Source organism: Oryx dammah, unplaced genomic scaffold (genome assembly GCF_014754425.2).
Source record: "Oryx dammah isolate SB20612 unplaced genomic scaffold, SCBI_Odam_1.1 HiC_scaffold_26, whole genome shotgun sequence".
NCBI lineage: Eukaryota > Metazoa > Chordata > Mammalia > Artiodactyla > Bovidae > Oryx > Oryx dammah.
This window is the reverse complement of record NW_024070210.1, coordinates 74,459,105-74,472,230: the sequence shown is the minus strand read 5'-3', so window position 1 is coordinate 74,472,230 and position 13,126 is coordinate 74,459,105. Positions and strand designations below refer to the sequence as shown.

The 13,126-nt window shown below is 40.1% G+C and overlaps 2 protein-coding genes across 2 annotated transcripts in view; one reads left to right on the top strand and one right to left on the bottom strand.

Moving 5' to 3' along the window:
- LOC120853664 (olfactory receptor 4F15-like) overlaps positions 1–10,998 on the top strand; it is a 36,634-nt gene extending 25,636 nt beyond the window's left edge. The window contains exon 3 of the mRNA XM_040227618.1: positions 10,615–10,998. Coding sequence (XP_040083552.1) covers positions 10,615–10,998 — 384 coding nt within the window. The remainder of the gene's footprint in view (positions 1–10,614) is intronic.
- A 655-nt stretch (positions 10,999–11,653) lies between these two features.
- Positions 11,654–12,610, bottom strand: LOC120853663 (olfactory receptor 4F15-like). The gene has a single exon (XM_040227617.1). The coding sequence runs from the start codon at positions 12,605–12,607 to the stop codon at positions 11,654–11,656; it is 954 nt and encodes a 317-aa protein (XP_040083551.1). The 5' UTR covers positions 12,608–12,610.
- Between the last annotated feature and the right edge of the window lie 516 nt (positions 12,611–13,126).

Genomic DNA, 13,126 nt, shown 5'->3' with positions numbered 1-13,126 from the left:
AACTGTTGTTTCCTGACCCGCATATAGGTTTCTCAGGAGGCAAGTCAGGTGGTCTGGTATTCCCATCTCTTTCAGAATTTTCCACTGTTTATTGTGATCTACACAGTCAAAGGCTTTGGCATAGTCAATAAAGCAGAAATAGATGTTTTTCTTGGACTCTTGCTTTTTTGATGATCCAGCAGATGTTGGCAATTTGATCTCTGGTTCCTCTGCCTTTTCTAAAACCAGCTTGAACATATGGAACTTCACAGTTCACATACTGCTGAAGCCTGGCTTGGAGAATTTTGAGCATTACTTTACTAGCATATGAGATGAGTGCAATTGTGTGGTAGTTTGAGCATTCTTTGGCACTACCTTTCTTTGGGATTAGAATGAAAACTGACCTTTTCTAGTCTTGTGGCCACTGCTAAGTTTTCCAAATTTGCTGGCATATTGAGTGCAGCACTTTCACATCTTTCAGGATTTGAAACAGCTCAACTGGAATTCCATCACCTCCACTAGCTTTGTTCATAGTGATGCTTTCTAAGGCCCACTTGACTTCAGTATGTCTGGCTCTAGGTGAGTGATCACACCATTGTGATTATCTCAGTCGTGAAGCTCTTTTTTGTACAGTTCTTCTGTGTATTCTTGCTATCTCTTCCTTTTTTTTTTTTTTAAGTGTACAATTCAATAATTTTATTAAATTCATAGAGTTGTACAATTATCACAATCTAATTTGGAACATTTCCTTTTGCAGTCACTCTCTGTTTCCCCCTCCCACCCCCATGCAACTAGTGATCTATCTTCTGTCTCTATAGATTTGACTTTTCTGGACATTTCACAGAAAAGAAATCATACAATATGTAGTCTTTTGTATCTGGCTTCTTTCTCTCAGCATAATCTTATCAGGGTTATCTCTTCTTAATATCTTCTGCTTCTGTTAGGTCCATATCATTTCTGTCCTTTATCGAGCCCATCTTTGCATGAAATGTTCCCTCAGTATCTCTAATTTTCTTGAAGAGATCTCTAGTCTTTCCCATTCTGTTGGTTTCCTCTATTTCTTTGCATTGATCACTGAGAAAGGCTTTCTTATCTCTCCTTGCTATTCTTTGGAACTCTGCATTCAGATGCTTATATCTTTCCTTTTCTCCTTTGCTTTTCACTTCTCTTCTTTTCACAGCTATTTGTAAGGCCTCCTCAGACAGCCATTTTGCTTTTTTGCATTTCTTTTCCATGGGGATGGTCTTGATCCCTGTCTCCTGTACAATGTCACGAACCTCTGTCCATAGTTCATCAGGCACTCTGTCTATCAGATCTAAGCCCTTAAATCTATTTCTCACTTCCATTGTATAATCATAAGGTTCCATGTTCTAGCTCTTGTAAATAGTGCTGCAATGAATAGTGGGTTACATGTGTCTTTTTCAGTTTTGGTTTCTTCAGGGTATATGCCTAGGACTGGGATTGCTGGGTCATATGGTGGTTTTATTCCTAGTTTTTTAAGGAATCTCCATACTGTCTTCCATAGTGATTGTATCAATTTATGTTCCCACTAACAGTGCAAGAGCATTCCCTCTTCTCCACACCCTCTCCAGCATTTATTGTTTGTAGACTTTTTGATGATGGCCATTCTGACTGGTGTGAGGTGGTATCTCTGTAGTTTTGATTTGCATTTCTCTAACAATGAGTGCTGTTGAGCATATTTTCATGTGTTTGTTAGCCACCTGTAGGTCTTCTTTGGAGAAATGCCTGTTTAGATCATTTTCCCACTTTTTGATTAGGTTGTTTTTCTGGCATTGAGTTGTATGAGCTGCTTGTATATTTTGGAAATAAATCCTTTGTCAGTTGTTTCACTTGCTAATATTTCCTCCCATTCTAAGAGTTGTCTTTTCACCTTGCTTATAGTTTCCTTTGCTTTGCAAAAGCTTTTAAGTTTAATCAGGTCCCACTTGTTTACTTTTGCTTTTATTTCCATTACCCTGGGAGGTGGGTCATAGAGGATCTTGCTTTGATTTATGTCATCGAGTGTTCTGCCTACGTTTTCCTCTGAGAATTTTATAGTTTCTGGTCTTACATTTAGATCTTTAATCCATTTTGAGTTTATCTTTGTGTGTGGTGTTAGAAAGTGTTCTAATTTTATTCTTTTACATGTAGCTGTCCAGTTTTCCCAGCACCATTTTTTGAAGAGGCTGTCTTTGACCCCATTGGATATTCTTGCCTCTTTTGTCAAAAATAAGGTACCCATGCATTTGTTTCTGGGCTTTTTCTCTTTTTCCATGGGTCTCTATTTCTGGTTTTGTGCCAGTACAATACTGCCTTGATGACTGTAGCTTTGTAGTATAAGCTGAAGTCAGGAAGCTTGATTCCTCCAGTTCCATTCTTCTTCCTCAAGACTACTTTGGCTACTTGGAGTCTTTTGAGTTTCCATATGAATTGTGAATTATTTTGTTCTAGTTCTGTGAAAAATGCCATTGGTAATTTGATAGGGATAGCACTGAATCTGTAGATTGCATTTGGTGGTAGTCATTTCACAATATTGATTCTTCCTATCCAGGAACATGGAATATCTCTCCATCTATTTAAGTCATCTTTGATTTCTCTCATCAGTGACTTATAATTTTCTGTGTACAGTTCTTTTGTCCCCTAAGGTAAATATCTATTCCTAGATATTTAATTCTTTTTGTTGAAATGGTGAATAGGATTGATTCCTTAATTTCTCTTTCTGACTTTTCATTGTTAGTATATAGAAATGCGAGTGATTTCTGTGTGTTGATGTTGTGTTCTGCAACTTTGCTAAACTGATTGGCTCTAGTAATTTTCTGTAACTATCTTTAGGGTTTTCTATGTACAGTATCTGGACATAGCGCACCAGTCGCAGCTACTGGAGATCAGTGGAGAAATAACTCCAGAAAGAATGAAGGGATGGAGCCAAAGCAAAAACAATACCCAGTTGTGGATGTGACTGGTAATAGAAGCAAGGTCTGAACTGTAAAGAGCAATATTGCATAGGAACCTGGAATGTCAGGTCCATGAATCAAGGCAAATTGGAAGTGGTCAAACAAGAGATGGCAAGAGTGAACATCGACATTCTAGGAATCAGCAAACTAAAATGGACTGGAATGGGTGAATTTAACTCAGATGACCATTATGTCTACTACTGCGGGCAGGAATCCCTCAGAGGAAATGGAGTAGCCATCATGGTCAACAAAAGAGTCTGAAATGGAGTACTTAGATGCAATTTCAAAAACGACAGAATGATCTCTATTCATTTCCAAGGTGAACCATTCAATATCACAGTAATCCAAGTCTATGCCCCAACCAGTAATGCTGAAGAAGCTGAAGTTGAACAGTGCTATGAAGACCTACAAGACCTTTTAGAACTAACACCCAAAAAAGATGTCCTTTTCATTATAGGGGACTGGAATGCAAAAGTAGGAAGTCAAGAAACACCTGGAGGAACAGGCAAATTTGGCTTTGGAATGCAGAATGAAGCAGGGCAAAGACTAACAGAGTTTTGCCAAGAAAATGCACTGGTCATAGCAAACACCCTCTTCCAACAACACAAGAGAAGACTCTACACATGGACATAACCAGATGGTCAACACCAAAATCAGATTGATTATATTCTTTGAGGCAAAGATGGAGAAGCTCTATACAGTCAAAAAACAAGACCAGGAGCTGACTGTGGCTCAGATCATGAACTCCTTATTACCAAATTCAGACTCAAACTGAAGAAAGTAGGGAAAAGCGCTAGACCATTCAGGTATGACCTAAATCAAATCCCTTATGATTATACAGTGGAAGTGAGAAATAGATTTAAGGGCCTAGATCTGATAGATAGAGTGCCTGATGAACTGTGGAATGAGGTTTGTGACATTGTACAGGAGACAGGGATCAAGACCATCCCCATGGAAAAGAAATGCAAAAAAGCAAAATGGCTGTCTGGGGAGGCCTTACAAATAGCTGTGAAAAGGAGAGAGGCAAAAAGCAAAGGAGAAAAGGAAAGATATAAGCATCTGAATGCAGAGTTCCAAAGAATAGCAAGGAGCGATAAGGAAGCCTTCAGCGATCAATGCAAAGAAATAGAGGAAACCAACAGAATGGGAAAGACTAGAGATCTCTTCAAGAAAATTAGAGATACTGAGGGAACATTTCATACAAAGATGGGCTCGATAAAGGACAGAAATGATATGGACCTAACAGAAGCAGAAGATATTTAGAAGAGGTGGCAAGAATACACAGAAGAACTGTACAAAAAAAGATCTTCATGACCCAGATAATCACGATGGTGTGATCACTCACCTAGAGCCAGACATCCTGGAATATGAAGTCAAGTGGGCCTTAGAAAGCATCATTATGAACAAAGCTAGTGGAGGTGATGGAATTCCAGTTGAGCTGTTTGAAATCCTGAAAGATGATGCTGTGACAGTGCTGCACTCAATATGCCAGCAAATTTGGAAAACTCAGCAGTGGCCACAGGACTGGAAAAGGTCAGTTTTCATTCCAGTCTCAAAGAAAGGTGATGCCAAAGAATGCTCAAACTACTGCACAATTGCACTCATCTCACATGCTAGTAAAGCAATGCTCAGAATTCTCCAAGCCAGGCCAGCAATACATGAACTATGAACTTCCAGATCTTCCAGCTGATTTTAGAAAAGGCAGAGGAACCAGAGATCAAATTGCCAACATCCGCTGGATCCTGGAAGAAGCAAGAGAGTCCCAGAAAAACATCTATTTCTGCTTTATTGACTATGCCAAAGCCTTTGAAGTGTGGATCACAAGAAACTGAGGAAAATTCTGAGAGAGAATGGAATACCAGACCACCTGACCTGCCTCTTGAGAAACCTATATGCAGGTCAGGAAGCAACAGTTCAAACTGGACATGGGACAACAGACTGGTTTCAAATAGGAAAAGGAGTGTGTCAAGGCTGTATATTGTCACCCTGCTTATTTAACTTATATGCAGGGTACATCATGAGAAATGCTGGACTGGAAAAAACACAAGCTGGAATCAAGATTGCTGGGAGAAATATCAATAACCTCAGATATGCAGATGACACCACCCTTGTGCAGAAAGTGAAGAGGAACTAAAAAGCCTGTGGATGAAAGTGAAAGTGGAGAGTGAAAAAGTTGGCCTAAAGCACAACATTCAGAAAACGAAGATCATGGCATCGGGTCCCATCACTTCATGGCAAATAGATGGGGAAACAGTGGAAACAGTGTCAGACTTTATTTTGGGGGGCTCCAAAATCACTACAGATGGTGATTGCAGCCATGAAATTAAAAGACGCTTACTCCTTGGAAGGAAAGTTATGACCAACCTAGATAGCATATTCAAAAGCAGAGACATTACTTTGCCAACAAAGGTCTGTCTAGTCAAGGCTATGGTTTTTCCTGTGGTCATGTATGGATGTGAGAGTTGGACTGTGAAGAAGGCTGAGTGCCGAAGAATTGATGCTTTTGAACTGTGGTGTTGGAGAAGACTCTTGGGAGTCCCTTGGACTGCAAGGAGATCCAACCAGTCCATTCTGAAGGAGATCAGCCCTGGGATTTCTTTGGAAGGAATGATGCTAAAGCTGAAACTCCAGTCCTTTGGCCACCTCATGCGAAGAGTTGACTCATTGAAAAAGACTCTGATGCTTGGGAGGGATTGGGGGCAGGAGGAGAAGGGGACGACAGACGATGAGATGGCTGGATGGCGTCACTGACTCGATGGACATGAGTCTGAGTGAACTCCAGGAGTTGGTGATGGACAGGGAGGCCTGGTGTGCTGCGATTCACGGGGTCGCAAAGAGTCAGACACGACTGAGCGACTGAACTGAATTGATGTATAGTATCATGCCATCTGCAAACAGTGAGAGCTTTACTTCCTCTTTTCCGATCTGGATTCCTTTTATTTTTTTTTTCTTCTCTAATTGCTGTAGCTAAGACTTCCTGAACTATGTTGAACAGAAGTGGTGAAACTGGATACCCTTGTCTTGTTCCTGATCTTAGAGGGAATGCTTTCAGTTTTTCACCATTTAGAATAATGTTTGCTGTAGGCTTATCACAGATGGCCTTTACTATGGCTATAGCTCTGATTTTGGGAACTTGTTAACCTAACTCAATCAACACCAGATAGACTAATCAAAGCCCATAACATCAACTAGCTCTTTACTTCAACTACTGCTAAATCCACCTGAAGGAAGATTTTTCTCATTTCTTTATATCCCTTCTACTAACCTGTAATGAATATAAACTATCTTTCCTTCTGCAAAGAACCAGTTCAACTTTGGAGTATAAATTTCTGAAGTTAAGGGCAGTTTGTAATATTTACACATTATCTACCTGTAACTCCTGGGATACTGCACATACAGTATTCCAAATACACTAAGTCTCCAATGTGAACTACGGCAGACTTACTATGTTTGGAATACCATATTTGACTACATTTTAAAATTGCTAAGAGGAGTTTAGCTTTCTTTTGTATGGCTGCCTTTCACTGCTTGTCTCTAATCAGCTTGCAGGACATTCTTGGTGACAACTCCAGTTGGTATCTTATTTTCAACAGCAAATACCCAAAGTTAAAACTGGAGTCAATCAGTCCAAAGTGTATTTTCTCAAGAATTGTGCAGAGAATTAGAAATTGCCATTGTAACTCCATTTTTATAGGGTCCAGCAATTGCATGTGAAAGCATCCTATTATCCCTAGTGGTACCAAACTCAGAGGTTAACTCATTCAATGAATGCAGTATCTGCAGACCACTTAGATATATGTCCTTATCAGAGAGGATAATAAAATGTTTAATGATTTCCAAGACACACTAGGAGAATGGCAATGCAATTTTTGAGACTAAAATTATGAATATTGGAATTCTTTTTGAGGTCAATTAAAAAGACAAATAACCACCAATGATTATGATTTACATAGCAAAATGCCCTTGTCAAAGTTCAACATCAAAAAGCTGTGAAAAGTAACAAAGTTACTTTTTAAAAATATATTTGACTATTTTAGTAACTTTTTTAATTATTACAAAATCTTTCTTATAAAATATGTTCAAATTACAGATAAGATAATTTTAAAAAACCCTAAATTCCACCCCCAGGAAGAAATATCACTACTAATATTTTGGCTTATATATATATATAGTATATTTTAGAAATATATCAAGTTTTAAGACTTGTTTTGTTACCATGTTTTTCAATTATTAATCTATCTTGGGCAACTTTCCATGTTACTAAATATTAATTATATAATAGCTGAGCTTTATGTATATAACATAATTCAATTGTGTTCATAACAAAATTTATTTAATTTAGAATGGTTATACTATCAACAAAGAACTACATAAATACAAGAGGATAATAATATAGACAAATTGGCCTTAAAAGAAGAAAGGAAAGGTAAGACTCTTTGAGGATCAATATTAAACCAATTTTATAAGAAAAATAACAATGAGGATTAAACGAGTTAATACAGGTAAAGCTAAGAGCATTGCCTGACACATAATATATACTTTGTAAATATTTCCCATTATTATTTTTCCAATGTACTGAAGGAATAAACTATTAAATATTTAATTGGCAGGTGATATGAGGTAATGAAAGTACATACCACAGTACTATGGAAAGACAAGATAATAGAGCTACATCACAAGATATGTGTGTGTGTGTGTGTGCGCACATGTGTATGAGAGGGCCGTGAGGGAGAGAGGGAGATGAAGAGTACAAAATGAAGATAATGTACATTACAAGATAAAGCAAATTTCATTTTTAAGCTGATCGACTCCGTGCAAATGGTTACAGACCAGGAAAGGAACCCAGGCTAATTTTTAAATGGATAAAGCCCTTTCAAATATCATCTCATTCAGTCATAACCATAAACCCATGAGTTCTATGGGAGCCTTTGAGGAAACTGAAATTCAGAGAGGTTAAGTGACTTGAGAACGATAACAAAGCAAGTGGGTTGGTGTGGTTGGGACCATAATCTCTGAATTTTAACTGCAAATTTTGTGCAATGCTATACTGCCTTTCATTTTAGACTTTTGTTTTAAGGCAAACACTGATAGTTGGGGGAATGGCCAAATCTATATAGTTCAGTTCAGTTCAGTCACTCAGTCGTGTCCAACTCTTTGTGACCCCATGAATCGCAGTATGCCAGGCCTCCCTGTCCATCACCAACTCCTGGAGTTCACTCAAACTCATGTCCATTGAGTCAGTGATGCCATCAAGCCATCTCATCCTCTGTCGTCCCCTTCTCCTCCTGCCCCTAATCCCTCCCAGCATCAAAGTCTTTTCCAATGAGTCAACTCTTCGCATGAGGTGGCCAAAGTACTGGAGTTTCAGCTAATTTAGCATCATTCCTTCCAAAGAAATCCCAGGGCTGATCTCCTTCAGAATGGACTGGTTGGATCTCCTTGCAGTCCAAGGGACTCTCAAGAGTCTTCTCCAACAGTACAGTTCAAACACATCAATTCTTCAGTGCTCAGCTTTCTTCACAGTCCAACTCTCACATCCATACATGACCACAGGAAAAACCATAGCCTTGACTAGACGGACCTTAGTTGGCAAAGTAATGTCTCTGCTTTTGAATATGCTATCTAGGTTGGTCATAACTTTCCCTCCAAGGAGTAAGCGTCTTTTAATTTCATGGCTGCAATCACCATCTGTAGTGATTTTGGAGCCCCCCAAAATAAAGTCTGACACTGTTTCCACTGTTTCCCCATCTATTTCCCATGAAGTGATGGGACCAGATGCCATGATCTTTGTTTTCTGAATGTTGTGCTTTAGGCCAACTTTTTCACTCTCCACTTTGACTTTCATCAAGAGGCTTTTTAGTTCCTCTTTACTTTCTGCCATAAGGGTGGTGTCATCTGCATATCTGAGATTATTGATATTTCTCCCGGCAATCTTGATTCCAGCTTGTGTTTCTTCCAGTCCATCGTTTCTCATGATGTACTCTGTAGGTACCCCAAAAATGGTCTGCCTCTTGTTTTTACAAATAAAGTTTTATTGAAACTCAACAATGCCTTTTCATTTATGTGTTGTCTATGGTTATTTGTATACTACCACAGTAAAACTGAGCACTTGCTCAATTTAGCCCACAAATCCAAAACTATTTACAACCTGAACCTTTACAGAGTAAGTTTGCCAACACCTGATCTCCTTGGCTGAACCTAAAGTTAAGAACATTCTTCAACATATGGAACAAAGCATGAAAACAAGGTTTGTGAATTCAAATGTGTAAATAACTACAGATCTAAAAGCTGTTTTCTGCTTTTTATCCATCAAAGACTGAAACAAAAAAAATAAGTAAAAAGGGAGATATTAAATGCAAACAAATAATAAAGCATTATGCTAATGAGCTACAAATTATAGGGTGGAGTAGCTTAAAAACAGTAATATGGTCATCCTGAGAAACAAACATATTTACATCATTATTTAATATGTGTAAAATGTATTATTGGCACCAGCATGGGAACTGAAAAGTAAAGGTTAATGTAAACTGTGATTTCTACACCTTTAGTAGAAAATTTCCTCTTTCTTTTCAGAAAAAAAAAAAAATAAGAAGAAGTAATGCACTCTCCAGAAAGAACAAAATACACTCACCATCTGGGTGAGAAAGTCTATGAACACCCAGTGATGTATAGTAGTGATGAAAGAAATTTTCATATGTTGAGGTATGAGGAAATCGTTCTGCCTTAGACACAATTTAACTGGAACTTTAGGTGAACCAAAGCAGCCTGGTAAACATGCACTTTACATCTGCTTTAACCATTAAAGAAAAGAAGGCATTTAAAAATAAAAATGGAGTAACTATGGTTCAGGCATTGAAAATGGAGCGAGGTGGCCATCATGAATGTGGTTTGAGGCACCTTCCTGTATCACTAACAACCTGAATTTTCTGAACTGTATCAGACTCAAGGACACCACCAGTCATTCTCAAAATCATATCTGCTAGCAGCTGTGAACTGCAACCTTAGACTCTCAAAGTCTCCCCTTGTAACTGCAACCATTTCAGACCCCAACTCAACCCTTGCTTAACAAGCACCTTACTTCTTGCCAGATCCAAACCTAATTCTTGACCAAAAATTCAACTAATTGTGCATCCTTTGCCTTAATAAGCCTCCCCTTTGTTGTAGTCCATAGAGCACAATTCAAGTGGTTTTTGAATATGTATCTCTTGGGCTGTAGTCCTCACTTTGGCTCAGTTAAACACTTTTCTATTCCTATTACAGATTTTTTTATCAATTATTTCCTATAAAAGTAGAAAGTCCCTGCTCCGGTTCAAGATGACGGCATAGCAGGAGGAGGACTCTGCTCCTCCTGTGGACGCACTGGGTTTACAGCTTCGTGTGGAACAACTTCCTCTGAAAACTGACTGAGGACCTCCTACTGGGCAGACCAAGGAGAGAAGCCCACAAGGAAGCAGTTGGAGGAGGCTGGGGCACAATCCGGCCATAAACCTCCTCCCCGACCCCGGGCGCAGCAACCCGCAGTCGGGCGGGAACTCAAAATCCAGGGTGTCTCCCTGAGAAACAAATGGTTTGAACCCCACACCTGCACCATAATGAGGAGCTTCCAAAACGTCTAGCTTTGAAAACCAACAGGGCCATTTCCACAGAACATCTGAGAAACGGCTAAAATTCTCATGCTCAGACTCACCTGCCCAGGGCCCGGGTCAGAAACAGCAGATCCAGGGCCGCCCAGAAGTTGCAGGAGAAGCTCATTTGCTTAGTGCTTGTCCTGGCGGGTGGCCGGGGTGGGCAGGATGGAGGTCTGACGAACAAGGGCAGGCCTGCAGGGCGCCCTCCGGGAGCGAGACTGGCCGCGCCATCGGGATCTTCCCAGGACTTTCACGCACAGCTGGTGTCCACGGATAGCACTCGGATCACCTGCTCTGAGGAGGCCGGGCCTTGCGTTCCTCGCTCTCTCAGGACTGTAACAACTGGAGAGACAGTTCTTGACAGGCTGCCACCTCCAGGGCACCAGAGATACAGAAGACTCACCCAGCTGTCTTTGTGTGCTGGAGCGTCAGCCTGAGCAGAGGCTTCAGGTTTAGTTCCTGGAGGGGCCTATGATAGACTTGCCTCCAGGGAACCTAGGCCAGTGCAGGGCATCTTTCTGCTCTCCCTCTGCCACTACAGCTCACTGGTATCTCCCAAACAGGAGCTTATACACGCATCAAAGCCCCAGTTTTTGTGCTTACCACCCAGGGAACACTTCCAAGTCACCTGACTCTGTTGGACTTTAGGGCTTATGCTGTGGCCCCTCAGGACTGTGTCTATTTCATACATTAAATGCTGCTGCCTGAGGGTCTAGCTTCCCATCAGCCTGAATCTAGGATCCTCCCCTTTGGACCACTGACAGGGCGTGGCACATCCTCAATTCCTGGGGACCATTAAAAAGAAAAGGGCTGTTTGTACACTCACAAATGTTTGAGGGACAACCAAAAGTTAGGCCAGGGTTGAATCATAAGCCTCACCACCTGCACAGGGCCACTCTTTCAAGACTGGGACAGGTGGCTGTTTTACCTAATGCATAGAAACCAACACAGAGAGTAGCAAAAGTAAAGAAACAGAGGCATATGTTGCAAATGAAAGAAAAAGATAAAACCTTAGAAAGATGGTCCCTTCTTCATAAGGATTGGCTGTTAGGGACAGAAAGTCTATCAATAGCCACTTGTTAATTTTTTGTTTCAATAAAGCCATCTAGTGATTTTTTGCCTAAAAGTCATAAGCTGACAGAACATTCTCCTCATTGCCATCTTCATCTCTCTGTTCCTGAGTGTGTAAATGACTGGATTGAGAAAAGGAGTTAAAATTGCATCAAATATGGCTAGAAATTTATCCAGATGTGTTGGAGGAGAGGGTGACAGATAGAAAAAAATCAGTGGACCAAAGAACAGCACCACCACAATAATGTGAGCTGACAGAGTGGAACGAGCCTTGGATGAAGCACCTGAAGAGTGTTTCTGAAGAGTGACCAAGATGAATATATAAGACAGGATGAGCAAGAAGAAAGCACCCAAGGAAATGAACCCACTGTTAGCAGTGACCATGAACTCCAGTTTATAGGTATCTGTACAAGCAAGTTTGATGAGCTGAGGAAGGTCACAGTAAAAGCTGTCCAAGACATTAGGGCCACAGAAGGGCAAGTTTACCACAAAAGCCAGTTGAGTCAATGAGTGAGTAAGACCAATGGTCCAGGCAACCACTAAAATAAAAATGCACATTCGTGGGCTCATGATGGTCAGGTAGTGGAGAGGCTTACATATGGCCACATATCTGTCAAAGGCCATGGCAATGAGCAGCACCATTTCTGTGCCTCCCACAGCATGGCTAAAGAAGATCTGAGCTATACAGCCCCCAAAGGAGATGACTTTTTGCTTCCTGAAAAGATCACAGATCATCTTGGGTGCTGCAATAGAGCAAAATATCAGGTCAATGATGGAGAGATTTGCTAACAGAAAATACATTGGGGAGTGTAAGTAAGGGTCAGATGTCACAGTAACCACTATAAAGAGGTTTCCCATCATACTTGACATGTAGAAAAGACATGAAAAGCAAAAAAGAAGAAGCTGGATCTCCCAGGAACTGGAGAGTCCCAGCAACACAAACTCAGACACCACAGAGTGGTTGTGTCCGCTCATTGATTCATTTAGCTGTTCATTCTCCTGTTACCTAAAGGAAGAAAATGAGACAATTAAAATTAATACTGTTACATTACTGCCATCTATGGAAAGGTGCATAAATTTTTAAAGTCAAATATTACCTGAGAATTTCACCAAAATCAAATATTATCCTTTTAGCCATTATTCCTGTACTTTCATATGACAATAACTGAGTGCCAGGTGGCCTTGCTAACACAAGGAATGGTGAGCGATCTATGGACTGGTACCCAGAGGTGCACCTGATGAAAACACAAGCAAAGCGTCTTCAGTGTTAAATTGCTTTATCAATGTGATCAATGTTAACCATACTCTCCCTGATTATTATATGTAATAATCAATCATATATACTAGATAGGCAAAGAAGATTATTCTATGACTAAAAGATTTGTAAGATCTTATGACTAATTTCATTGCTTAAGCCAGAAATGATCCTTTCTTATTTTATACTTCCCAAAATATTTTTAATTCTTTAGTATCCAGATCAAATGGTACCTCATC

Coding starts and splice junctions, on each gene's coding strand:
- LOC120853663 (XM_040227617.1), bottom strand. CDS start 12,607: ATGAGCGGACACAACCACTCTGTGGTGTCTGAGTTTGTGTTGCTGGGA.